General features: G+C 49.9%; 1 protein-coding gene across 3 annotated transcripts in view; it reads left to right on the top strand.

Annotated features, from left to right (window-relative positions):
* Nucleotides 1–769: 769 nt before the first annotated feature.
* LOC123790370 (organic cation/carnitine transporter 2) overlaps nt 770–26811 on the top strand; it is a 31790-nt gene continuing 5748 nt past the window's right edge. The window contains exons 1-11 of one of the 3 annotated variants that reach the window (XM_045794739.2): nt 923–1374; nt 8850–8953; nt 14798–14952; nt 15917–16088; nt 17257–17383; nt 19256–19356; nt 21021–21235; nt 22719–22901; nt 24147–24282; nt 24609–24719; nt 25401–26012. In XM_045794739.2, coding sequence (XP_045650695.1) covers nt 982–1374; nt 8850–8953; nt 14798–14952; nt 15917–16088; nt 17257–17383; nt 19256–19356; nt 21021–21235; nt 22719–22901; nt 24147–24282; nt 24609–24696 — 1674 coding nt within the window. In that variant the 5' untranslated portion in view covers nt 923–981 and the 3' untranslated portion in view covers nt 24697–24719; nt 25401–26012. Of the gene's footprint in view, nt 1375–8849; nt 8954–14797; nt 14953–15916; nt 16089–17256; nt 17384–19255; nt 19357–21020; nt 21236–22718; nt 22902–24146; nt 24283–24608; nt 26013–26811 lie in introns of those variants that run through there. The other 2 variants (XM_045794737.2, XM_045794738.2) reach the window with 2 other exon arrangements.

Here is a 26811-nt window from a genome sequence, read left to right as displayed (position 1 = left end):
TCGTAACTTTATTAATATGACTACTAGAAAAATTTAAATTACAATTGTATTCTATTGGACAGTGAGGCTTTAGAACTATCTAGCTTTTTGGTTTTTGGTTTTTGTTTTTACCAACTATTGAGTTAACTGTGCAGAAATGCCTAATCTGAGAGAAACATTTAATCCTAGACTCGGATCGACAATACTGTTGAAGTTAAATTTTTACGTTTGTTTTAACAAGTTAAAGGCCAACAAAGGGGATTTGTTGCAGACCAAAGTATGGAAAGGGCATTTGGATGAGAATTAAAAGTCAATGCTCCCGGCCTCTCCATTGGGGTAATTAACGGTTCCGGTTTCAAAATAATCCCTCCCACTCTCACAAGGATGGGCGGTGTCAAGGGCAGCTAATTGACAGTGAGACTCTGGGCCAGTCACAGTCTCTCAGCAAAAAGTTGGCGGGGGTGGAGGGACGGTATTTTTAATACTTGAGCCTCGCACCCGGCTTGTCTACACATCCCGTCCCCTGGCTCCGCGCTGGGCCAGCAACCTTGGCCTCAGACACCGGGGGTCCGAGTTTCGCTGCCTTCCTTAGCCGAGCCAGGACTACCTGGGCTGCAAGCTCGATGCTGAGCTCGCCGAGGGTCGGCCGGAACCACCAGACCCCGCGTCAGCTGCTCCGCGCGAGCCCCAGGTACGCGCGGCGGCCCGGGCCCTCCCCCCCGCCGTCACGCACAGCCCCAGCCCTGCCCCCGCCCTGGTCGTGCCGCATAGCCCAGTCCCAGAGCCCGCCCCGGCCTTGAGCTCTATGTAAGGCGGGTCGCCGGGGCGGCGGGAGCTCGCGAGCTTCCTCTACCCGAGAGCCGTCTTTCGGCCGGTCCTGCGTTCGGTAGCGAGGCGAGGGCCCGACGCGCACGCGCGCGCACGCTCCGCCTCTGCCCCCGCCCCCGCGCGGCACCGCGTCCTTCGACCCCGGGCCGCGCGCCGCGGGCCGCTGCAGGCGGCATGCGGGACTACGACGAGGCGACCACCTTCCTGGGCGAGTGGGGGCCCTTCCAGCGCCTCATCTTCTTCCTGCTCAGCGCCAGCATCATCCCCAACGGCTTCAATGGAATGTCAGTCGTGTTCCTGGCCGCAGTCCCGGAACACCGCTGCCGGGTGCCGGACACCGCGAACCTGAGCCGCGCGTGGCGCAACCACAGTATCCCGCTGCGGCTGCAGGACGGCCGCGAGGTGCCTCACAGCTGCCGGCGCTACCGGCTCGCGGCTATCGCCAACTTCTCGGCGCTCGGGCTGGAGCCGGGGCGCGACGTGAACCTGGAGAAGCTGGAGCAGGAGAGCTGCGTGGATGGCTGGGAGTTCAGCCAGGACGTCTACCTGTCCACCATCGTGACCGAGGTGGGTATTAGTCCCCGCGCCGAGGCCGGGGACCGGAACGTGGGGAGGACCTTCGCGCTGGATGCTGTCCCTCTCTCCCCCGACACACTACACACCTCAAAGTGGGCATCCTCCAGGCACCACTTTGCGAAGTGACTTCTAACCAGACCATGTCCTTCATAGCACGGGTGCCCTGCTGGCCACCTTTCTTTCTTTTTTTTTTTTTTTTTTTTAAGATTTTATTTATTTATTTGACAGAGATAGACAGCCAGCGAGAAAGGGAACACAAGCAGGGGGAGTGGGAGAGGAAGAAGCAGACTCCCAGCGGAGGAGCCTGATGTGGGGCTCGATCCCATAACTCCGGGATCACGCCCTGAGCCGAGGGCAGACGCCCAACCGCTGTGCCACCCAGGCGCCCCCTGGCCACCTTTCTTGATGGCCACATTGAAGAGGGAGCCAAGAAGGCCGTGGTGGCCCCTGGTAGATACTCTAAGATCCTGAATAATCGAAAACTTCTTCTAGATGGAGGTGGGAGTGTTGAGTGGAGCAGAGCCAGAGCTTGGGCTATTGGGCTGTCACAGTTTTTCCTCTAGTCTCTTGGCATCTGTTGACAGAGAGAAACACTACTCTTACTTCTTGAAGAACTTCTAAAGCTAAAGGAAGCATGTGTATGAAATGGTCACATGCTCCCTTCTCCAGTTACTCTTTCCTCACCCACCCTCACCCCAAAATGACGTTCTGGTCATACCCTATCAGAAATTGTTTACCTTTTGCTTATATTAGTTATCAGAATTTTAGGGTGCACGCATCTGAAGATCCATTCAGGGTGACTTGTTGCCCTGGGATGTTTTACAGTATTCGAAGGCAGTGTCGTTGGTCAGATTTAGTTAAAGCATACCACCTTTTTCCTAGGAATTGTGTGTGGGGGGTGGGAACTTCTCATTCCTGAACCCCTTGGATTTTCTTTTTTGGATGGCTTTGTCTGTTCCCTGGTGACCCTGCAGTCATTAGAGCCACATGTATGGCTTGTCCATGTGCCTTGCATCTTACTCAGGGGCTGGAACTCTAACTCTCCTGAGTCTTCAGCAGAAATGAGCTAACAGAACAGTGAGAAGAGTCCTGAACAGGCACCAGTTTCTCTGAGTTCAGGATCAGAGATTCACAGATTGGGAGAGCTTCCTGGAGGTGGCAGCCTCTCTGAGTCTGGGGTGGTTAGCTCTTCAGATGCAAAGACTGGAACAGCAGGCAACAACCTAGGAGGGCAGGGTTCACAGGGAAAGGGCTAACGGGGAGGGTACATGGATCCTGGTATGGCATTAAACCCTACTGGAGACTCAAAGGGGCTTACAGGGGTCCTGAGGCCCCTCTTATGTTTCTTCTGGGGGTGTCACCCTTCAGGGAAATCTAATCACTGCTCTGAGACTTGCGTGTGTGCTCTGTCTCTCTGTATGTTTGGACGTTTGATGTCCCCAGCATCTGTGCCTCCTTAACTCCCACAAAAATTGTAGGAGTGTGATCTGAGTCCCACCGGGATCTCTCAGCTAGTGACATCATTCCAGTGTCCTCAGGCTTGTTATGCCTCACAAGCAAGTCTGTCATACTCCTGGAAGCCAATGAGAGTTGTAGGAACAGAGGCTGTCCCTCAGGTTGCTGGCAGAGGCCACCAAGGAGAAGCCATACTTCACGACATAGGAGTCCCTGCAAATTCTGCTTCTGGCTGCCCATGGTAGGGGGAGGCAGTGAAGTCAGAAGAAGCTCATGGCATCTTTTTGGGTTTTACCCTGATGTCTAGGTTCCCTCAGCTTACCCTAGCCGTTTGGTCTTGCTTCACTGCCCCTGTCCTATCTTGGGCTGAGGCTGGTGGTGGCACTGATGAGCTCCCAAAGGTTGGCTCTAATGGAAGGGTCCTTGAGCAGCAGCTACATTGCTGCTAATGTCAGTCTTTCTTTTTTTGTATTTAGCCTATTTATTTCGCTGTCTTAGCAGTTTCATAAGAGCTGTGTGCCCTTTTACCTACTTATAGGCTGTCAGCCTTTTTGGGGAGGCGAGGTTAATACATTACTTAGCCCTTTGTTTTGGGATGCTGCAATGCCTGACTCTTAAGTCTGAGGCTGCTTGTTCCTCCCAGGTGAACAGTTGGAAGTTACTGCATTAACATTCTGATTTTTTTCAACCCAGACCTGGCCTACTGACCACTGCAACTAGCCCTGTGTCTGCTAAATGTTTCAAGCCTACCCTCTGCCCCAGATCATAAATAGAGGTGTTTTTAAGTACATTGGTATTAAATTCTTCTTTGTTTTTCAACAGAAGATGAAAATTGTAGATCTCCTGCTTGATTTTTTTTCTTTGTTGAAATATGAATGTGTAATACTAAACTTTGTGGTAGTTTTACATCTTGGCATCTCCCTGACATGCTGGATACAGACAGAGGTACTCAGGGAAATTTTTGTTGAATGTATTAGTGAACAATTTAAGAAATGCCTGAAGTTTGAGAGCTAAAGAAGGAAAGGACAGTTTAATTCATAGAAAGGAAACTTGGGGCTGGTCAAAAAGCATTGACTGAAATATTTTGAAGAAAATGTAACGGCCCAGCCCACAAACTGTGGCTTGTGCCTATATGGATCTGCAACAAGGTGTTGGGATTGGTGGAGAGGAGGTGACACTCTGAGGTGAAAGGGAGTGTTTTGGGAATAGTTTGGTGGTCCCCGTGCTTCTAAGCTGGCCCCTTTCCCAGCCCCTCATTCATGCCTGGAGTACTGGAGAATCAGCCATCCCACCTGGCAGGGCTGCTCCAATCCCTGAGTGCTTCTTGGCCCAGGACTGCCCCCTCCTCTGAAACCTGGGTGATTTCTCGGGCTGCCTGTGCTGCCTGCTTTTAGGTGTCTCCCTAGCCCAGCTTGCAGCCAGAAATATTCTTTTAGAAACTTAGAGCCCTTCTGGCAGCCATGAGTTGGGGTCCCTTTACCTAAGACCTGGCAGTTGTCTGTGTCCCTTTGCTTCTGTCCTTTCTGATCTTTGAAGTCTCCTCCCCCAGCCCGTAGCAATATATTCTTACTCCTTCTTGTCATGAAACGCCTCTTGCTCTGGACTGTCTTTTCTGTCAGTCTTATCTCATGTATAGATACTCTTGGAAGATAGGAGGGCCTCCTGAAAGAAAAGCCACGTCAACCTGGGAGGCAGGGCTGGGCTGACTCCTTTGTGGAAAGACCTGGAGCTTGTGCCTCACTGTTAAGTCCTTGCTCTCACTTAAGGGAAATGCAGACCCTTAGCCTTGCCTTCGGAGCTGATGGCAAGCCAGAGAGGTCACTTGCAGGGGTCCCTGAGGCCCCTGTGCACATACAGTCGTAGCAGACATATCTGGCCATGAGTGGTCAGATGGAGCCCCACTCTAGCTAGCTGAGAAGCAACACCCTGGGTCAAAGTTCTTAGAGCTGACACAGGGAAGTGGGTGAAGGAGCAAAAAAATAAATAAATAAGTAAAATCTATCCTAGAGATTAAAGTTCAGGGTTCATATGGGTTTTGAGCAGCCAAGCCTAAGGTCCAAGCCCAAAGGATACTATGGTGTTGAAAGTTAACAGCCCTTTTATTCACCTTTTCCCCCACTCACCTATGTACCAAACAGCCTCTCCTCTGCAGGGTGCTGGCAGGCATTATAGAGGACATAGCAGCAAATCCTTTGTCTTCTTGCCCTGACACCCTTGGGGCAAGGATCTGCCATTAACTGCAGCAGCAGGCAGGACAAAATGTGGGTAGGAATACATGGCATTCAGTAACAGGTGGTGCTTATCAGGGTGTTTGACCATCGATGACCATCGATGCGGTCAGGCTAGGAACATCTCAGGGAAGAGCTTCTGCCCTATGGGCACTGACCCTATCTTTTTTCCCTTCCAGCCAATTCACAAGTAAGAACATTTAGTCCCAGGGAACTACATCATCTCTCTATATCTCATAACTGAGAAGCAGCTCTAATTATATAGTGTGTACGAGAGACACAATTCTCTCACTTCTTAAAAATGTTAACAGCTTTATTGAGGTGTAACTGACACATAAGAAACGGCACATAAGTGTACAATTTGAAAAGCTCCGAGACAAAGAGAGAGAGATCCATGGAGGCATCACAACTAGAGAGGCACATTTCTGACCAGGAAGGGTGACAAGTCAGGCCCCTTGCCAGAGTGGCTTCCAGATGTTTTTCAGGGTGTGCCCACTCTCACATCTCACCCAGCTGAGGGGTCACAATGCTAGACTCATGACTTGAATCCTAAACCCACACATTTAGTTCTAACTCTGAGACTTGTTATCATCAGCCAGTACAGCCCATCCCACACAGCAAGTGGAAGCATCAGTGGACTAGTCTGTAGCTGCTTTAGTCCCGGCTGGGGAGCCAGGAGCTCAGTATAGGAACACTAGATTCCTTTGCAAACGCAACCAGCCTTAGATGCATATCTTGGACTCCATTGGGCTTTTCATCCTGGCCCCACCCCAATCCATTTGGTGGTTGACAGGTAAGTGAGTGGCTTGGCTGGGTAGGATATGGTCCATGCCTGCCCTTGTGTTCATTTTTTGAGACCTATTATCTCTCCTGGCCCTATCCATAGGCTCCCTGTGGCCAGTGGGAAGGAAGTATTAACTTATGTTGGCTTTTGGAGGGCCCAAAACCAGGGCTTGAGGATTGTTAAGAATCATCAGTGGTGGGGGCGCCTGCGCAGCTCAGTTGGTTAAGCTTCCGACTCTTGATTTCTGCTCAGGTCAATATCTCAGGGTCGTGAGATCGAGCCCCATGCAGGGCTCTGCACTGGGCGTGGAGCCGGCTTAAGATTCACTCTTTCCCTCTCCCTCTGCCCCTCCCCCCAAAAAACAAACAAACAAACAAACAAACAAAAAAACAATTGTCAGTGGTGGATTGAGAGCCCAGTTACTCCAGGGAGTTACACATTTGCCCGGAGTAAGGACAGGCTGGACCCAGTGGTGGGGGTGAGGCTGCTGGCCCTGGAGAGATGCTCTGGCAACCTACCCCAAGATGAGCATGACAGATACCTTGTCTGCTGCAGAGCATAGTCTGACCTGGTTTCAGGTAGCAGCTGGCCTTGTCAGCCCAGAATTCCAGCCGGTACTGGGGGACCCGACATTGTGGGGGCGGGGGAGCGTAGAAGCCCCTGTGGGTTTGTAGTCTCACTCAGCTGTAGGAGTCCCAAACCCTCGTGAGAGTCCTAGTGAAAAGCAGCTACTGACCCTTTCTTCCTTTTTTCATCTCTGTTGCTACAAAAGTTAATGCATGCTCACTGGAAATGGATCCCATTATCAGAGCAGTGACGGCTGTAATCTGGCCCCTGAAGCTCCCCCTAACACTTTACCTAACACTCGGAGGCCGGTAGCCCCTCACCAGGCTCCTAGCTCTGGCTCGCTGGCCACTCTCATTCTGACTGACCGACTTCCTTTTTTTCTTTTCTTTTTTCTCTTTTCTTTTTTCTTTTCCTTTCTCCTCCCTCCCTCTCTCTCTCTCTCTCTTTCTTTTTCTTTTTTTTTTTTTTTAAAAAGATTTTATTTATTTATTCGACAGAGATAGAGACAGCCAGCGAGAGAGGAAACACAAGCAGGGGAGTGGGAGAGGAAGAAGCAGGCTCATAGCGGAGGAGCCTGATGTGGGGCTCGATCCCAGAACGCCGGGATCACGCCCTGAGCCGAAGGCAGACGCTTAACCACTGTGCCACCCAGGCGCCCCTCTTTTTCTTTTTCTTTTTCTTTCAATATTTTATTTATTTGTCAGAGAGATAGAGAAAAAAAGAGCACAAATAGTGGGAGCGGCAGGCAGAGGGAGAAGCAGGCTCCCTGATGAGCAAGGAGCCCGATGCGGGGCTCAATCCCAGGACCCAGCGCTGGGATCATGACGTGAGTCGAAGGCAGACGCTTCACCGACTGAGCCACCCAGGTGCCCCATCCCATCCTGACTTTAGCAGCCCTGTCTGTATGGAAGCTGCCCTTGGAGCACTCACCCTTCTAGAAGAGAGGTGGTGTCTAGGTGCTAGCACCACCGAGGCTACAGAGGTGGGAGGGCTGCTATCGCCTGAGTACCCCGGCATTGGTGCTCCAGTATTCTTGCCTCCTGCTAATCTGAACTTTCTCTAGATCTGAGTTTGAGATCTCCACTTCTTCCTTGTGGCGGGGGGGGCGGTCACCACACCATTCTCAGCCCATCCAAGGTTTATTCCGGAGTGAAGAGCCAGCTGTGCGGCTAAGTGATCCTCATCATGAGCTGCGGGGGTTCTTCATGTCCACCCTGGGGACTGCTTCCCGCCCCTCTGAGGTGCCCGCAGGCTGTGTGCACACACTGCCCAGCAGGGAAGCAGACTTGTTTTTCCCTCTGTCACTGGCCTGGAAGAAATGCTTTCTTGGAAGCCGCACATTCCCCCTGCCTCCGTTACTGGGGAGCCAGCAGGCCCCACGGAGCATAGGCCAGCAGCCTGGCACCAGGCGGGCCAGGTTCTGAATTCTCTGGAGGGCAGCCTTCTTGGTGATTACTGAGCACCATCTCTCTGTTCTGGGAAACATTTTTCTGGGAACCACCAAGCTTTTTGTTTTGCTTTTTCTTCTTTTTTTTGGCTCCTTGTTAGGCTGGGACGACCCAGCGTCTGAATGTTCCACTGCTTCCCCCTGCCTGCAGACCTCTTTTCATGGGAACTGTAGATGGAACTGCACATTGCAAGCTGGGAAACAGTGCAGCCTGTTCCATACCCCCATCCCTGTTTTATACTTGGGGAAAAAGGCAAAATGGGGGGGTGGGAATCTTGTCTGATGTTGGATAACCAGTTACAGTGGAGTAGAAGCTAAACCCAGTTTCTTGACTCCCAGCTCAGAGCTCTTGGCTGTAACTGGGCCTAGTGTTGTGGGCACGGCATCAGGGATCCCAGCTGTAAATGTCACCTGAGTGTCCCAGGGCTCATTGGCTCAGAGGGGGGCCCTGAACAGAACTGCAAGAACAGATTCAGATGGTACGTACCCAGGCCCTCTGGTCGCAGTCCCTTGCTGGATGCCTTGACTCTTAGAGCCCCAGAGCCCTGCTCTGGAACCATTCGTGTGCCATTCCTGTCTATGGCCTGAAGCCCACTGAAAGGGTGCCCTGCCCTGTCCACAGCTCTGGGCTCCCCCCGGATTCTTAGAAGTAACCATGAAAGACCTCACCTTCTCCTGGATTGACAGATGGACACTGTACTTGCTCCCTACCTATCCTCCCTCCTCCAATTTATAGCAGAACAATGGAGCTGAAAGCTATGAAAATCAGGATGGGAAAGGGCTCACTCTTCCTGTGAGGGGGGACCCTGTCTGCTTTGCTGTCCACACAAGCCTTTGCCTACCTGAATGAGCTCACGTACCCATGCAATAATGTAAACAGAGCCTGCAGGGATATAGGATATTCTCATTTCGTTTTCCAAGAGGCCATAAATTTAAAACATTTCACAAAAGAAGCGAGTGATACATCTCTTTGCTCCCCTTACAGTGGAACCTGGTGTGTGAGGACGACTGGAAGGCCCCACTCACAATCTCCTTGTTTTTCGTGGGTGTGCTGGTGGGCTCCTTCGTTTCGGGGCAGCTCTCAGACAGGTAAGGTGGGTGTCTATCTGCTGCAGCTGCAGGGGACCAAAGCACGAAGCAAGGAGCATGTATGTGCCTGGCTCTTGACCTCAGATGGTAGTGTTATCTCATCCCAGGGCTTTGCGTTTGAAAAGAAGAAGAAGCTGTGTCTGTAGTATAGACTCCATACCAAGTAAAGAGAGCCAACAACCTCTTCTCCCTCATTCCTGCTGAGCAGGACAACCTAAGTGTACCTATAATCCAGTTGGCCGGGAGATATGCCATGATTCACTTCTTGCGCCAGCCTGGCTGGCCTCCCTAGGTGATTCTTTCATGTCCCCGAGCATGGGAGAGGTGGACACCACACACATGCACATGAACTTTGTGACGATCTTAAGGTGTACTGTGAGTGACACACCTCTGTGTGTTCCCCGAGCCATCATTCTCTGTGCATGAGGAGACGAGGTCTCACTAGCTAGTAGTGGCATAATGGGCAAAACTCTTGTGCTCACAGTGCTGATGTCCCTTAGCTAAGATACCTGTGCTTATAGCACCTGCTTGACAGCAAGCAGGATATGTACTATTTTGACCCATAAGCAGGTGGTTTATGTAATTCCACAGCTTTTAACTCAAATTCCATGGCTTAAGGAGTTCTACTCTTGAAATTATGTGCAAAATTTTAGAGATTGTATATGAACATTTTTTTTTCTGGAGAAAGGTCCATAGTTTCCCTGAAGTTCTCAGAGGGGTCCATTATGTGGTATCTTCCTACCCCAGGGCTCCAGAGTCTGTTGGAGAAGGCCATGGTGAGAAGAGTAGCCTTCACCAAGGTCCTTGGTCGTACTGGATCACCCAGTGGAGTCCAGCATCCTCCTAGCTGGTTGGGGTCTAATAGAGTTCAGGGTGAGAATGTCATCCTACTTTAAGAACAAACTTGTATTATCCCGTAGCAAACTCAGGTGATATCTGGCATGTTTACCTCTATAGATTATTGTCTTTACCTGAGAATCCATTCCTCATGAGGAATATGTGCATTTCTCACTAAATTTGTGTTTCCCAAGTGTCATCTAGCCATTAGAAAAGGGACAAATTCTTGCAGTCACCAGTGAGCATTGAAGAGTCAATAGGCCATGACCACTGCTTGACAATTGTAGACAAGCCTGAGCCACATTCCCTTTCAGGGGAAAGACCTTTGCTTCCCGAGATCCTTAATCTAGCTGCAAGCATCAATTGATTACTTATATTTATCTAACAAACGCACAGCACCTAATATGTGCCAGCCACTCTTAGAAGCACTGTACAAATTTAAAAGAAAGAAAAACAAATAATCCCATCATAACCTATGAAGTAGGAAGTATTATTACTCTCATTTTACAGGTGGGGGAAATGAAACCCAGAGGAGCTAAATGACTTACACAGTCCCAAAGCCAGCAAGTGGCAGAGCTAGGATTTAGGCCCAAAGATTCTTGACCCTCTGTTCTCGGGCCATCCTCTTCTAGAACTTGCCTTCTAGCAAGGCAGAATATATTAAACTTCTAACTGAGGGGTATACTTGTCCTTCGTGGTGTAAGTGATACAGAGAAGAAGTACAGGATGCTAAGAGAAGGTCTGATGGAGGAGGCCCGGAGAAGCTGCCCTGAGAAGGTGAGTGGAAAGAGGAATAGAAATCAGCCAGTGATAAAGGAATGGAGAGAGGAAGGAGCATTGTGGGCAAAGAGAGCTGTACTTAATTAAGCCTGGACTCAAGAAGAGGTGGCACACTTTAGGAACTGAAAAAAAGGGCCACCTGGGTGGCTCAGTTGGTTAAGCGTCTGCCTTCGGCTCAGGTTGTGATCCCAGGGTCCTGGGATCGAGCCCCACGTCAGTCTCTCCACTCGGTGGGAAGCCTTGCTTCTCCCTCTCCCTTTGCCTGCTGCTCCCCCTGCTTGTGCGCTCTCTCTGTATCAAATAAATAAATAAAATCTTTAAAAAAAAAAAAAAGGAACTGAAAAAAGTCCTTTGTGGTGGAGGTGTGGAGAGTGATAGAGAAGAAACAGGTGAGGCAGGTGGAGGCCCAAGCAAAAGAGCAGGCCAGGCTTAGCTGATGACACGTAGGAGTTTGGGCTTTAGTCACAGAGCAGTGGGAGCTATTGAGAGTTTTATAAAGCAGGAGTGTGGCATAATCAGATTTATATATTTTTTTAACGATTATCTGATAACATTGCAGAGAAAGGATTGAAAGGAAGAAAGAGGGGTTGTGGAGAGACCAATTAAGAGGCTGTCACAATAATTTATGTGGGAAATGATGATGGTTTGGACTAGGCTGATCGTGGTAGAAATGGAGAAGAGAGGTAGGAGGTCCAGCCAACAGGACTTGGCTGTGGGTTGGATGCAGGAGAAAATTTCGGGCCTCTACAACCAAGCAGGTGACAATGCCCATCTCTAAGACAAAGAACTCTGGAAGAGGAACATTTCGTAGGAGAAGATGCGGAACTCAGTTTGAACGTACTGAATTTGGGGTGACTATGAGAGTCCTAAATGGATGAAGTGAGCCTGCAGTTGGATGTGTGGCTCTGGTGTTCCAGGAAAGGTGTGGGCTGGAGAAACACATTTGGGAATTGCCAGCTCCATAGGACCCTCAGCAAGGCATCTGGAGCATAGAGGAGATTGCCCGGGCAGAGTGTAGAGTGAAAAGAGGGGCTGCCCGGGACAGAGCTTTGAGACCTTCCAGGTGGGCTGCTGGGAGATCCCCTGTCACGGGGTTAAGTGGCAGCTGAAAGAGGAATATCCTTGATGTGAAAATCAAGGAGGAGGTACCCCAAGTTTGAAGTTGAAACTCAGCGCATTTTCTTGGGTCAGCTGTGTCATGGGTTAAGCAGACCTTTGTGGGCTAGCCTGAGAACCTGGTTACCATGAACACCATGATTGCCTGAGGAAAGTGTTTCATTTCCACAGATCTGATCCCAAGGAAACAGTAGAAGCAAAATTAATGAGTATGTTGAGGACCACCTTAGTCTTCTGAAGGGCAAGTACAGTGTTTTACAAACCCCCTAGAAATCTCATCAGCAGACTTCTTTTAAGCAGGGCATCTAAGTCAAGTAAATAAAGTAGCTAAAAGCGTGGCTGTTCGGGCTGAGGCCCTCCCTTCAGCTCCCAGCATCACCCCTCAAGCTTGGTGACACCCTCAGGGAAGGCACCGGGCTCCGTGGTACGGACAGTTTGTGATCTCATTACTGCTAAATAAGCTCGCTCAAAACCCTAGGTCAACAAATGACCTCAGAGCAGTAGTAGGTGTAGGGACCAAGCTTGTCTGGAATATCAACAGTAACTTTTCGTGGAGGGCAAAGATCAATAAGCTGAAATTCAAGAGCAATGAAAATAATCCTGGGTGGTCACCACATTTTATCTGACCTTATTGAGTTACCTTTATGCGCATGAATTACAAGAGGGGCACAGCCCTGGGAAGAGGTAGACTGATAACTTACTATTTTTGTAAGCACATGTGTGGTTGATATTTTATTGACAGACTTTGAAAGTGACCATTTCTGAGCCCAACCCCAGACTGGTTGCTAAGGACCGATGCTATGTAAGGATTTGCTGAATCTTTCTCTTCCCTACCATCCATCCCAGGGAGCCCATGGGAAGGGAAGGCATGAGTAGAGGTCACACCTGTCTCCCTGTACGAAGGGACCTTCCCTTGGTTGGCATGTTGGGTGCTCTTGTTACAGAATAATGCAGGGGGACTTGGTCTCCTTCTAGACAGGGTTTCTCAACCTTGGCACTGTTGACATTTTGAGCCAGAGAATTTTGTGTTACGGGACACTATCCTGGGCATTTTAGGATGTTTAGAACATCTCTGGCCTCTACCTATTAGATGCCAGTAGCACCAAAAACAAACAGACAACCTGTTTCAGTGGAGAGAAGCACCAAACTCTTTAACATGGCAACAAGGCCTTTTGCAGCTTGGTGCCCCCCAACCCCTGTGGTCTTCTGTTGAACAGCTCACGCCGTCATGCTGGCTGCTGTCTACACAGGTCTTCATGCCCCCTCCAGCCATGCTTGTGTGTGCTCTTCTCAGCATTCCCCTACCACTCCCATGACCTTCCTTGACCATGAAGGCTAATTCAGGGTCCCTGGTTTATATTACCTGCTTCCTTGTGCCTTTTCTTCATAGCACCTATCAGAAATGGGTAAATAAGAAGTATTATCATATGTAATGTTGGTCCCCTCCAGTATACAGTGAATATCATCAAAAGCTTGGTCCCTACACCTACTCCCCCTTGTCAATAATAACTTCTTCTTTGGGCCTCACCTCAGTGTCCCGTCATCAGGGAGACCTTCCCTGAATGCCCACGTCCCCAACCCCTATTCTCAGACCAGGTAGGTTCCTTGGTCGTGTCTCTTGTGAACCTGGGCGCTAGTCCTTCAGCATGCTCATGTCAGTGTGTGATTGCACGTTCAGTAGTATGGTGTTTGATAGAATATGATTCCTGCCTGTCTTACCACCTGTAGGCTATAAGCCCCTCGAGGGTAGAAACAAGAGTTTTGGTCTGTGTTTTATAATTCACCTGTATCCCTAGCGCCTAGTATATAATTGAGGTTCAAATATACATTCATTGCATGAAAATGAGTATCAGCCAGCCCTGGCCAGAGTCAGGCTGAACCGCTAGATTGAGTGAAGTACATTGACTTGTTCCTCCCTGACTATGATGCTGTCTTTAAAACAGAATAAACCCACCAAAAAAGCCAATATTAAAAAAAAATTTTTTTTAATGAACACAGATACAGAAAACCACACAGAACAAATGTGTGCGTTGATGAATTATTCCAGGGAAATAACCTTGTACCTACCACCAAGTCAAGAAATAGAACCTTGCTGGCCACCAAGGAGCCCCCGTGCACATGTCCCATCCCAGGCACCACAGCCTCCCCCCATAAGTAACCACCAGCCTGGCTGTTACAGTAATCACTTCCTTGTGGGGTTTTTGCAGTTTTATCAGCCAGATGTGTATCCTTTAACACAACTTTAGTCTTGCGCACTTAAAAATTTTGGTAAGTTTTTGCGGGATTGACTCAGGGATTCTCCCTCCATCCTTTTCCTTGCCAGACGTTTTATCTTTTGCAGCCAGGGCTGTTCCACATAGAATTTCCCTGTCTGGATTTTGCTGGCTGTGCACTCATGGTGTACTCAAGGTCAGCATTAATCCTCCTTTCTCTGCATTTCTTGCAAATTGGTGGCTGGATCTGGAGACTTCATCAGATCCAGGCTCATACCCTTTAGTGAGACTAGGAATCATGCTAATTCAGTTATGTCTTCCTGAAAAGACTGTTAGCAGTCACTGAAACATAATGCCCCAACATAATGCCCATTTACTGAATGATATAAAATGGGGATATTCTAAGTTTATCACTTGTTTTTCATTTAGTTGTTGGAATACTTTTTTATACAATGATATTTTCCCTCATCCGTTATTGGTTCCTGTTCATATACTTTACATAGGAATTTCAGGACAAATGTTTCTATCCCTCTATTTACCACTCTTCATTTAAAATGACTTCTCTATCATTCTCCAAAGTAAACCAGTTCTTTAAAAAAAAAACGATTATGAATGTATGGATTTAAGCATAGTGAATGCATTTTGATCTCTTGTAATCATTATCGTAATTCTGGCACTGCCTTGAAGGCGGTCCTGGTGTCTGGGCCGCACATTCATCCTGGGGGGGCGGGGACGCCGAGTAACAGCACCGGGACGGGAGACGGCGTCTGTGCCCTCTACCCTGGCAGCACCGTCCATGACCCCTCCCTGGATGGCTCTGGGGAAAGTCCTTCCCGGTGGGGCCCATTTCTGCCGCCTTCTCCCAGCTGGATCTCTGTCACTCTCTTTTCCTTCCCAGGTTTGGTCGGAAGAACGTGCTCTTTGTGACCATGGGCATGCAGACGGGCTTCAGCTTCCTACAGATCTTCTCGAAGAACTTTGAGATGTTTACTGTGCTGTTTGTCCTTGTGGGCATGGGCCAGATCTCCAACTACGTGGCAGCATTTGTCCTGGGTATGGCCATCAAGTTGGAGTTGAGTACTTGATCCTGTGTTTCACCATCACTCCACCACCCACTCTCTAGAGACGGCTGTGGTGTCCCTCAAGGGGAAGTGGTCTCTAGCAACACCAACCAGGGCTGTGTGCTGAATGCAGTTTGCCCAACCTTGAGTCCCCAGGAGCACGACAGCCAGAATGCCGAGTTCCAGATCTTTTCTGGTCTCGGAGATGTGCACCTTGGTCTCATTAGTATTCAGTAGCCATTTTACTAGAATTCACCCAAGATCATCCATGAAAAAAACAGGACCTTCCCAGAGCTGAGGTTGCTAAGAAAAGATAGAGGCATGATATGAGGAGCAGGGGCCACGAATGGCAGGCTCACCAAGGAAGAAGGCTGCCTCTTCTGCAAAGCATTGTGTCCAGTGAAACTGGCGAGAACGAATTGATATGAAGGGGCTTGAGTCCCAGAGTTTTAATTCTGAATATATACTGTGGGGCTTTGGCTTGTTCTCACTGAAGAGTCACCAGTCTTACTGTCTGGAGGAATCTGACTCTAGCTTGTTGGTCTTTGGGCTCCTTGGGTGGTATGTTGAAAGGATTATTTCTTTCTCTTCACATCCAATAAAGTAATCTTTTCTTAAAAATATTTCCTTGAGCCCGCATGGGTATCCTTCATGATGACTTCCCCTTTCATAAATTCTTCCTCACGGGAGGATTACATTTTGAGGCCTCACGTGGCATCTTTAGCATATGGCTTGGGGAAGTGATGCAGTTTGCAAGGCGGAACCATCCCTGAGAAGCCTAAGCGGTCACGGGGGGCACCCCAGCAGGTGGTCAGCCTGCAGCAGGTTCAGAATGCCATCCGTCTGTAGGGCATAGCTGCTTTAATTCCTATATGTTGAGAATTATACAAGAGAAGGTGAATAAGGAAATGACCTAAATTAAAGGACTAACATGCCGCCTCCCTTGTTACGAACAGGAACAGAAATTCTTGGCAAGTCAGTTCGTATCATATTCTCCACGTTAGGAGTGTGCATATTTTACGCATTTGGCTTCATGACGCTGCCACTGTTTGCCTACTTCATCAGAGACTGGCGGATGCTGCTGCTGGCGCTGACGGTGCCCGGGGTGCTGTGTGCGGCTCTCTGGTGGTGAGTGTCGCCTGTGCCCGCCAGCGGATGTCCACTGTTTGGCGTTCACTAGGGGGCAGCAGCAAGCCACAAATCCCTATTAGGGCTCCCAGAGACGGAAAGTATAAATTCTTTGTAAGTCATTTCAAGAATGTTTTCTCCACACTCAGAAGAACCAAAAAGAAAACAAAACGAAATCCCCAGACATCAACAGACTTGTTCTCAGTCCTGTGCTGGGCCAGTCGAAGTGCAGGGAGAAGAAGCAGTAGTAGCTGAGAGATGATGGGGTCTAGCATGACCTTCAGGAAGTTATCAGACTGACAAGATAGCCTAGGCCCCTGTTCTGGCTGTGTGTTCCTGAGGCCTCACGCCACTGGAGGGAGAGCACTGGAAGTGAGGGTCCTCGGGGTGGCTACACAGAGGAAGCCAGGCTCCCTATGGGCCTCCAAGATAGAGGAGTTAGGCAGGCAGGGAGGAGGCCTTCCCTACCAAGAGAGGGAACACAGCAGAGGGGCTGAGACAGGAATCGCACCTTGCAGGTAGGGTTGTTGAGATCACTGCTCTGCTCAGAGCTGAGAGCATTTCAGAGCATAATGGGAGAGGACACAGAGCACAGCATTGGGTCCTGGTCATGACCAAAGGACAGGGGCCATCGAGTGAGGTAGAAAATAAGATCCCCAAAGTCCTAGCTGCTTTGAGAAATACAGGTAGGGGGTCTGACAGGTCACTTGGATGGCTCTGAGGTGGGGAGTGAGGAAAAACTACAGGCTAAGAGGCCAGTGCAGAAGCTTCTGTGGATGCTGGGGCCAAGCAGGAGAGTACAGCAGGGCAGGGGCTGGGCTTGCCTGCGCCCACCACGGAAGCCAGGCTTCGGGAGCCCATCTTGTGCCTATGTCTTCAGTGCCCAGCAGGTGGCACCACCACTCTTCAGAAATGGAGGTGGCCAGCCTGAAGGGGAATCCCAGCGTGGTGTGCAGGCCTCTAACCTTGTGCATTCCAGGGTACTCAGAAGCTCGCACTTTGGATCCTTAGTGGGTATGGTGTGAACCATATCTTCGCTTGGTCTGGAAACACCAGACATTCCCCAAACCCACATCTGGTTCTAAAACCACCTTTCCCACCTCCACATATGCTACACCTGGTCTGTTGGGCAGCATGGTCTCAGCGGGATGGCTCCTTGTACTTCCAGGTTCATCCCTGAGTCCCCCCGATGGCTCATCTCTCAGGGACGACTTAAAGAGGCAGAGGTGATCATCCGCAAGGCTGCCCAAATGAATGGGATCGTTGCACCTTCAACTATCTTCGAGTCAAGTGAGGTAAGCATTGCAAGGGAGCTGGTGGGAGGGTCTCATGACCATGATGTTAGGGCAGCACCACGCAGGAGCCCAGCCCTGTCCCTGCCTGAGCCCCAGCTGTCCCCAAGCAGGCCCTGTTAAAATTCACAAGTTGGGGAGAAGGCACCAACTGTCTAAATCTCTTCACCTTTCCCGTGGGTTTTAAATTGTCATACTTTATGTAATTCTTTTCTAGGCAATCATATAGTTAAACCATTAATTTGAATAACGCATTGTCTGAATAATCAGCCTTTCATGAATTTGGCATTGTGGGAAATCATTGTTTCTTATGTCTTATGTAGTTTCTCATCTTAAGGGGCGCCTGGGTAGCGCAGTCGTTGAGCGTCTGCCTTCGGCTCAGGGCGTGATCCCGGCGTTCCGGGATCGAGTCCCACATCGGGCTCCTCCACTGGGAGCCTGCTTCTTCCTCTCCCTCTCCCCTGCTGTGTTCCCTCTCTCACTGGCTGTCTCTCTATCACATAAATAAATAAAATCTTTAAAAAAAAAAAAAAGAAATATAGTATGTAAAATAGGAAGCAGAGGTAGGTTTGGAGTTAGAAATGTTCAGCCTCCTTCCACTCACCAGTTGTTAGTTGTTGCATGTCCCCTTGGAGCCAGGTCCTTCTTGATATCCCCCCCTTCCCCCTACTCCACCCCTCTTGCAAACCCTGTTCTCATGCACCATGAGTAATTTCCTGGCTCTGCCTGATTCCTGGGTCTTGCTTCTCCTTCCTGTTCCCTCTCCCTCCACCCTCTGCAGCAGGCAGTTTTCCTTAGTCTCATGACTACAAGAGGTTAGAAGTTATAATTGCTGGCTGATGGGCTTCTGGAATGTGTCTCTGATCTGCTGGGAACAGCCACCAACAATCACACTGAAGTGTCTGCAGAAGGAACGTGAGAGACGCCTGGGACTCGGGATGCAGACCCAGGGCTTAGGAAGGGGAGACCAGTTACTACAGGCACCAGAGAGCTGCTGGCTGGGGCCCTGCTGGCCTCACAGTTAAGTGCTGGCCCAGCAACAGCTCCCACTGAGCGTGTATTGGAAGGGGCTGTAAAGCACAGGCATCAGGGTGAGAGGAGATGGCAGGGAGGGCTTTTAAGTGTGAAGCCTTGATGGCTTTTCAGTGGAGGGGTCAGTCTGGGTGAACCCAGAACCCCACTGGCATCTTTGAGGAAATGAGGCTATTTCGGGGGCTCCATTAAGTCAAAAGCTGACCTCTTGTTGAACTGCTAACTCGAGAAAAACAAACTCCAAAGCTGGGTTTGCTTAAGAAAGCAACATCACTGTGTTTAGACGTGTGGTTTATTAATGTTCTTGGCTGTGCCAGATTTCATAGGAAGTTAACTCTGGGTGAAGCTGAGGTCAATTTTCCTGTTTTTCTATCTGAAATTTTTTTCCTTGGAAGTAGACCAGTAACTACATGGTATGAGGACTCAAAACATTAATTCTTTTAAAATATCAGATCAATAAACTACAGAGCCAGTTTCTCTCTCTGACCCAGAGGGCAGGGAGCCAGCCTTGGGAAGGAATGCTCAGAGGCCTCCCTGGAATGTGGCCACTGATGGAGGCTGGAGGTGGGGCCAAGAGGGAGCTGTCAGCTTGGGCCTCGCCTTGGCTGCATCCCCTGAGGGACCAGTCACCTACTTTTCCTCCTTATTCTCCTTCACTAATGGGTCATTGACAAGGCCTGGGGAGGCGTTTCACAGCTCAAGATACACTCCCCATACTTACTCTTTTTTTCAAGAAAGAAACAAAACACTCGCCAACTCGGAGATGCAGGGTTTTGGGTATATTTTTGGATCCCCGAGTCTCCAGCCTCTCCCCCCCTTGCCCTTATTGTATTGCTCATGCAGCTGCAAGACCTGAGTTCTGAGAAGCAGCAGTCCCACAGCATTCTGGATCTGCTTCGAACCCGGAATATCCGAATGGTCACCGTCATGTCCATAATTCTGTGGTGCGTAAGTGAGACCTACCTGAAGCTTCCAGACAAAGCGTCTGGCAGTGGCTTTCATTTGCAGATGTGTCTCAGACCAAAACTGAAAGCCTTTGTCATCAAAAAGTAGAAAGGATCTGCCTTGCAATGAAGGAAGTGGGCATATCATAATCTGAGCTTGACGGAATCTCAGAAAAAGAGCATGAAATCTGTTGGGGGGATTTGGGGGAAGCTGTGGAGTCTTCGGGGAATCCCTGCAGGTCCTGAGGCAGATCCTTGGTCACTGTGGTCCCTGTTTTGTTTCTGTCACCTGTGCCTCAGACAGTGACTGAAGAGAACAGGGGAGGCCTTTAAGAAGGATCTAAGGGAAACCGTTATGTCCTTTACATTACACAGACTGCTAAGTAGTCTGGAAATGTGGAAGCAGGACATCTTCCCTCTGGGATGTTCAGAGACTGTCCTGGAGGCAGGGCCATGGCCTAGATGGCCTCCTTAGGCTCCTTCTAATGAGGCATTTCTCCAAGTGTGTCAAGAGGGCATTTGTGAGTTACCAGAGAGGGGGACACAGCCTAGTGCCTCAGTAGCATTTGCTCAGTGGCTAGACCCTTGGGATTCTGGAATACCTGAGCCTGCTGGGTGACAAAGGCAGACTTCATCTCCAAGTCCTTATTACTAGAGTCATCTAGCTTTGGGGCAGCCAGCTTTTGGCTCCCTGGAGGGGTACTGTGAGTCACCCATTTCCAAGGAATGGCCCAGGATCCCTCAGGGCAGTGCACCACCCTTCCGTTGGCCTCAGACAGGACCAGCATTCAGCCTGCACCACAGACTGGCAAGCCTGCGATGAGTCACCTCTTCTGTGGTTCACCCAGGTGCTTCTCTAGTTCTGGATTCCCCAGGGACTCCTGGACATTCCCTTTTCCCTGAATGGTAGCAGCTGTGGTTTCAGCGTGCAGATGAGTTAAAAGCCTTCTAATCCATAAAGGTCTGGTTTGCCAAAGAGTGCTGGTCATCAGCAGAGAGAGTGCCAACTAGGGACAGGGCCCAGGCCTGGGACGCCGGGGAGCACGCAGAGGAGAGACGACGTGGCCCGCCATTGGGAGCTCCTCCTCTTCTCCACGAGGACAGTGGGGTTGGGGTCTGCCGCCTCTGTCCAGCCTCCTCCTGGCTGGACGCCACAGACAGAAGGTCTGCTGGGGAGATCTTTCTCCAAATGTTTGACCTAATGATTGTTCCTTACGTTGTCCTGTCCCTCCAGTCCTGTCACACCCCACTCGATACCGGCCTCTCTGCTCATTCCCTCCCTCCTTCTGCAGTTGCTGGATTTGGGGAGGGTCAGAAGGGAGGGAATTAGCTTTTGTAGGTACTTCAGCTCAGGGTTTTTAAAGCCAAAAGGCAGGTTGGAGGCTCTATTGGGTTTTGGGCGGCGTGGCGGGGCGGGGTTCAAAAAAGTAAATCTGTCTAAACTATATAAGCCTTTTTGCCGGGACACTCTGATATTGCTCTGGCCCAACATGGGGTTAGGAAAAAATTATCTTTTGTCCTAAGAAGACTTGGGGTTAAACCTGCTGTCCTCCTGGTAAGGATAGTTTTGAATTTCCTGCAATAATTGTGTTTTTAAAGTTGTTCTGGCTGGGAGGCACGTGGCTGCTGCTTCTCCAGCTTTGCTGCCCTGCACTCTGTTTCAGGATGACCATATCAGTGGGCTATTTTGGGCTCTCCCTCGACACTCCGAACTTGCACGGGGACATCTATGTGAACTGCTTCCTTTCGGCAGTGGTTGAAGTCCCAGCATACGTGCTGGCCTGGCTGCTGCTGCAGCACCTGCCCCGGCGCTATTCCATGGCCACAGCCCTCTTCCTGGGTGGCAGCGTTCTCCTCTTCGTGCAGCTGGTGCCTCCAGGTAGGCACCCTGTGCGTCTGCGGTCTGGGGTTTTCGCTGAGTCACTCATCCTCTACCAGGCTGTCTCCCCCAGTTCATAAAGCAAAGAAAATCATGCTATGACAGCTCACTTGAGTATCTGCATCCTTCACCAAAAAAATCAAGAGACAGTGTCTCCTGGGACCAGACACTGGTCATGGCCGGGGCTTTGGGGGAGTAGTGAGAGCAGCCATATAGGGCTGGTGGTTAATGGTACTCTCTGCCCAAGTTAATGAGTGCATATGTGTTTTTCTCTGCAGAGTAAGGGGGAGGAAAGAGAGCCAAACCCACGGCTTTTTAACCTGGCACTATTTTAGTCATTTATTTATTCAATGAGTAGCTCCAGAGTGCCTCTCTGGGCTAGGCGCTGTGTTTAGGGCATGAAGTAATGACGCAGAAGTAAACAAGTCGGGCAGATCCCCAGGCCCTCCTGGAGCTCACACTCTAGTTGAGAAGACAGCAGACAAGTAAATAAAATGCTTACTATGGTATGGACTGGGTTACCTTTTATAACAATAAAGGACGGTGGAGAACAGGTTTCTATAGAGTGGTCATGGACAGTGGCCCTGAAGAGGGGGCAGTCGAGCAGAAACATAGGTGAAATAAGAAGCAGAGAGCCTGAGGAGGGCAGAACCCTGGAGTGTGTGAGGAAGAAGAGGGAGCTGGAAGAGACGAAGGGAGGGGCCGGGAACAGCATGGTTCTCACAGGCCATTAGCTGGATTTTATTTTTTAAACTGTCTTGGTATCCCACAGATGGGCGGGAGGTAGCCCTTTTCCACAATTCATTGAACAGTTTGTGGACCCTCCTAATCCACCATGGTGCCCAGAGTTATCAGTGTACCTCTGGATTTGGGGGTCTCTGGGGATTGTGTGTGGGTCCCTGAGCCTGGCAGCACTCTGCACAGGAACAGCCCCACTGCAGCCTGGCAGGGGACTCCATCAGGGTACACACATAGAGGTTCACCCCAGAGCCCAGGGTGACCCACGGGCCACTCAGAGTCTTGCCACTGGCACGGCAAGCAGGGTAGTTCGGAGGATCATTCTTGGGTGTCTGTTGGCCTTTGAATTGTTGAGGTCTAAGTAGAGGGACACTCCCATTCATCCCCAGGTCCTTCATTAATTCCACTGTGCATGCGGAGCGTGGTTCTGGGGTGCCACCTGACCCCTTGACAGGCATGTCTTTAATGACCTGTGGACTGGAACAGCTCTACTTGGGCTGTTGAGGGGCTCACCTCGGTGGTCTGTAGGCTAAGAAGAGCGGCTCCTCACACAGCTACAGGTCCCAGCCTCCTCTCAGTAATTAACTTGGAGGGACATCTTGGCTACAGCCACTTAGCCCACAGCAGGACATCAGAGAAACTGTCCCCCACATCCCAAAAAGGAGAAAGTATGTTTGCTTTGAGCCCCCCCTGGTAGCAGCGTAGTGTGAGCTGGTGCCTCCTACTCTCTTCCCTTTCCCTCCAGGTTTGTATTACTTGGCCACCATCCTGGTGATGGTGGGCAAGTTTGGAGTCACTGCTGCCTTCTCCATGGTGTACGTGTACACGGCCGAGCTGTACCCCACCGTGGTCAGAAACATGGGCGTGGGGGTCAGCTCCACAGCGTCCCGCCTGGGGAGCATCCTGTCTCCCTACTTCGTTTACCTTGGTGAGTGCTGTGGGCCGAGGGCACATAGGAGGTGGGGTGCAAGCACTGAAGACCCTTAATGTGAGCCATGGGGGGTCGTTAACAGCAAAGCTGGCACCCACAGCAAATGGGATCCGTCCAGGACCAGACCTGTGCCTGGGGAAAGCATGTGTCCAGGCATCCTGTGGAGGACGCTCTCACTTGTACGTGGAAGACAACTTATAGACTAGCTGAAAATCAGTGAGATAAGCCAGCAGAGAGTTTTGTTTCTGTTTTAGCCATCCCAGGCCTTCTGTCAGAGGTACAGTTTCCTTATCCTAAGAAACTGCCTGGTGGTGGCGGGAGCCCATGTACTTAATTGGAGAAATTTCTTCTTGGAATCAGTATAAAAGGAACACGGAGGGAAAGATAGCCATTCAAGAGGTCTGATGGGCTGAGAATTATTGTCATTTGGAGCACTTTGGTTTTATACTATGTATAGATCTGCCTTGTGCCTTTTTTTAAGATTTTATTTATTTATTTTATTTATTTATTTGAGAGAGAGAGAGAGTACAAAGCAGGGGGAGCGGCAAGCAGAGGGAGGGGGAGAAGCAGGCTCCCCACTGAGTAGGGAGCCCAACACGGGGCTCGATCCCAGGACCCCGGGATCATGACCTGAGCCGAAGGCAGACACTTAACCGACTGAGCCACCCAGGTGCCCCTGCCTTGTGCCATTTTTATGTAACGGAGCACCGATTTATTCTTCCTTGAAATTGTTTTCTCGGGGCAGCTTCTGTTCCCTGGCACATCCCCTCACCGGCACATCTTTGGGGTGGGTTGGCAGCCACCTTGAAAGTACCCAGAACATGTTGTGAACATACGACATGGATCTGACAAGCAGAAACACCTTATCTGGCCTAAAGGCAAACTGAGCAAGTTGTGACCCATGTGGAGAGGTGGAGGAGTTATTCCTGTGCCTGGATGAGAACCTTGAGTTCCGTGGAAACCCAGCATTGGGAAATAGGAATAGTAATCACGGCTCAGTCCCCTCCTCGTGGTCTGCATTTCCTCCCTGCACCGTGAGGTGCTGCTGGACCTCTGGGCACCTCTGTGCCAGCTCGGTTCTGAGACTTGTCCCAGTGCCAGATTCCAGTCTGGCAGCTCAGACTGTGGAAGGTGCAGAGGCCTAGGAGGCATGTGGCTCCCTTTAGAGTCCTGGGAGCACAGAGGGAGGGAGACCAAGTCTGACCGCATCCCTGGCATGGGGTTCTGTCTACTTTGCTATAGGTGCCTATGACCGCTTCCTGCCCTACATTCTCATGGGAAGTCTGACCATCCTGACAGCCATTCTCACCTTGTTCCTCCCAGAGAGCTTTGGCACTCCCCTCCCGGACACCATTGACCAGATGCTAAGGGTCAAAGGGTAAGGTTGTCTGGGTTGCAGTGTTGCACTGAGTCTGGGCCTGGCTGAGAATTCCCCACAAACTTTCACAGACACCATGGACTAGTTTAGTCATCAGAGGGTCAGAAATGACAAAGTCTGACCCAGACCACCTTGTCACCATGTACTTCTACAACCACTATAGCAGCTCTGGGACAGCAGAGACCAGGAGAAGCCTTTCAGAATCTGCTATAAGATTTTTCTTCCCCTTAGCGAGATAACCTCAGGTCTGGGTTTTGTTTGTTTAGAGACTGGTAGACATCTTTTTAAAGATTTGTTACTAACATTGCTTTTGCTTGTTTTCATAGAATAAAATACAGGCAAACTCCAGGCCACACAAGGATGTTAAAAGATGGTGAAGAAAGCTCCGCAGTCCTTAAAAGCACAGCCTTATAACACAACCTCCAGTGCATGAGAAGGTGAGGAGGGAAGACCGTGTCTTGTCAGAAGCTGCTTGTGTAGACACCGAGTACTTCAGCGGGGGAGGTCTTTGCTGTTCATCCTGTTGCCCCTGTGTCTGACCTGCTCCTGGCCGACAGCCGGACTCAGAGGCTGCCTCTGGTCCTGGCACACAACCTTCCCTCTAGACCAACAACTTGAGATGCGTCCTAACGTGCAGACTTGGCAGATGGTGGGTGGGCGCTTCCTAAGAAGTTAATTATTCACCAGGACGTGTGGGACCTGGCAGAATAGGAGAGGCACCTGCTAAATTTACATGTTAATTTCACACCTCCCAAAAAGGACGGGAGGTCACATCTCCCTGCCTAACCTTCTCCCCGTTTCCCTCTCATGGTGCACTTTAGAGGAAAAGAAAGGATCGCACAGGGAGTTTGATTTCTCACACTTTTTTAGTCACAGGGCACATTAACTGGGATTGTTGCTTCCCCAGGCAGGGGAGTACAGACCTGGGGAAACCTAAAGGTGATTACTGTGGAGGGAACTGATCAGGTTTAGAACAAGGGCAAGTGTATTGAATGTGAGCCCTTGTACACTCGGTGTGACTACTGGGCACACTTGTTTACTTCTGATCCAAGCACTGGGCTTGTGCAGGCTCATATGAGATGCACCACTGAATCTCCTCTTCTTGTTTTCCACTGCAGTGTAAATCAAATTTAGTTACTGTGGTTTCTGATGTGTGGTTCGAAGGAAGTCGATCAGTGAGAAAGAGAGACAAGCAGACTCATCTCTTCTCTCAAAACTATAAAGTAAAATTTATTTGTGTTTTGTTTGTTGTTTGTTAGTCTTTTTCTGCTTAAGTTATTTGCCCTTCAGAATAGACTTAGGAAGGGCAGGTTCCCAGCCTCCTGGTCTGTGTCTTTGTTTTTGTTTTTGTGTTTTTCAACCCAGAATCCCTCTGGCGAAGGTGTGCAGTGGCCATTTGTGCAAGGCCTTATCAGCCTTCACCACAAGCACCTTCTCTGAGTGCCAACAATGACGTCATTGTATGTGTTCCTTTTGTGATACCTAATCATAGGAAAAAATTACAAAGAAGAAAGTCAAATTGTGTTCACAGTCTTTCAGCGTTGCTCACTTCAGTCACATCACATTGGGAGATATGTTGTGTTCGGTGTAACTGTCTTTTATGATTATGTTACCATGGTACTCCTAAAGCATATGCTTCACATGGATAAAAACCATATTTTTGTGAAGGCTCCTGAAGTGCCTTAGGAAATGAGGATGTTTTAATAAATAAAATGAGTTTTTAAATAATAGCAACTGCCTACCCCCTTTACTTCCACAATTTGGTGAGTCAGGCCGCACCATCGCCTGACTTTCGTCTGTGTCAGCTTGGGCTAATTCTCCTCGTGAGTGCTGATTAGTGCCTAAGGCTTAGACTTAATTCCTGTGTGCTAGAAACCCTCACTCCATTACTGGACTGTGGACAGAACCAGGTTCTTACACAAGTGTCTTAGCCTGGGTTCCCCTGAAAGCAGGGCCTCAGACCAGCACTTCGGTGCGGTTAGGTAGTATATTTGGGAACAGGATTCCAGGGAGCAGGAATAAGGATGGGGGAGGAAACGAGGAGAGAAGGAGACCCAACACAAGGATGTGCTATCAGTGCCACAGGCACTGCTGCCGCCAGCCAGAACTTCCGAGGAACCTTCTACAATGTATCTCAACACCATCCGATCTGCCTCATGGATAAAAGGGGGAAGCATTTATATGTTGCCCCCCCCTTCCCCATTTATCAGAGGCAGCCCCACAGGAGTCTGCTCCCCACATTTCCAGGTTGCACCTGTGTGAGTTCCGAGCAGGGTCTTCCCTCTGGGTAGAAAGCAAGAGGTGATCTGTCACAGACCCGAGGTGAGGCACTGTCAGGTTGTGTGTCAGGGGACACGGTCAAAGCTTGTGTGAACTGGTTACTGCAACAGTGGCTGGAGTAAGTGCTGGGACTGGGAAGACTGTGGTTTGGACACAGTCCACAACAGATATATATATAAAATGTGCCACAGGGCGATTTGAGCTAGAACGTACAGACAGACTTGGGTAAAAAGCTCCAGTGTTGGACAG

This window comes from Ursus americanus, chromosome 5, assembly GCF_024610735.1.
Source record: "Ursus americanus isolate L20-20 chromosome 5, mUrsAme1.1.p, whole genome shotgun sequence".
NCBI lineage: Eukaryota > Metazoa > Chordata > Mammalia > Carnivora > Ursidae > Ursus > Ursus americanus.
Note: the sequence above shows the minus strand (reverse complement) of the source record. Positions and strands in the feature narration are given on the sequence as shown.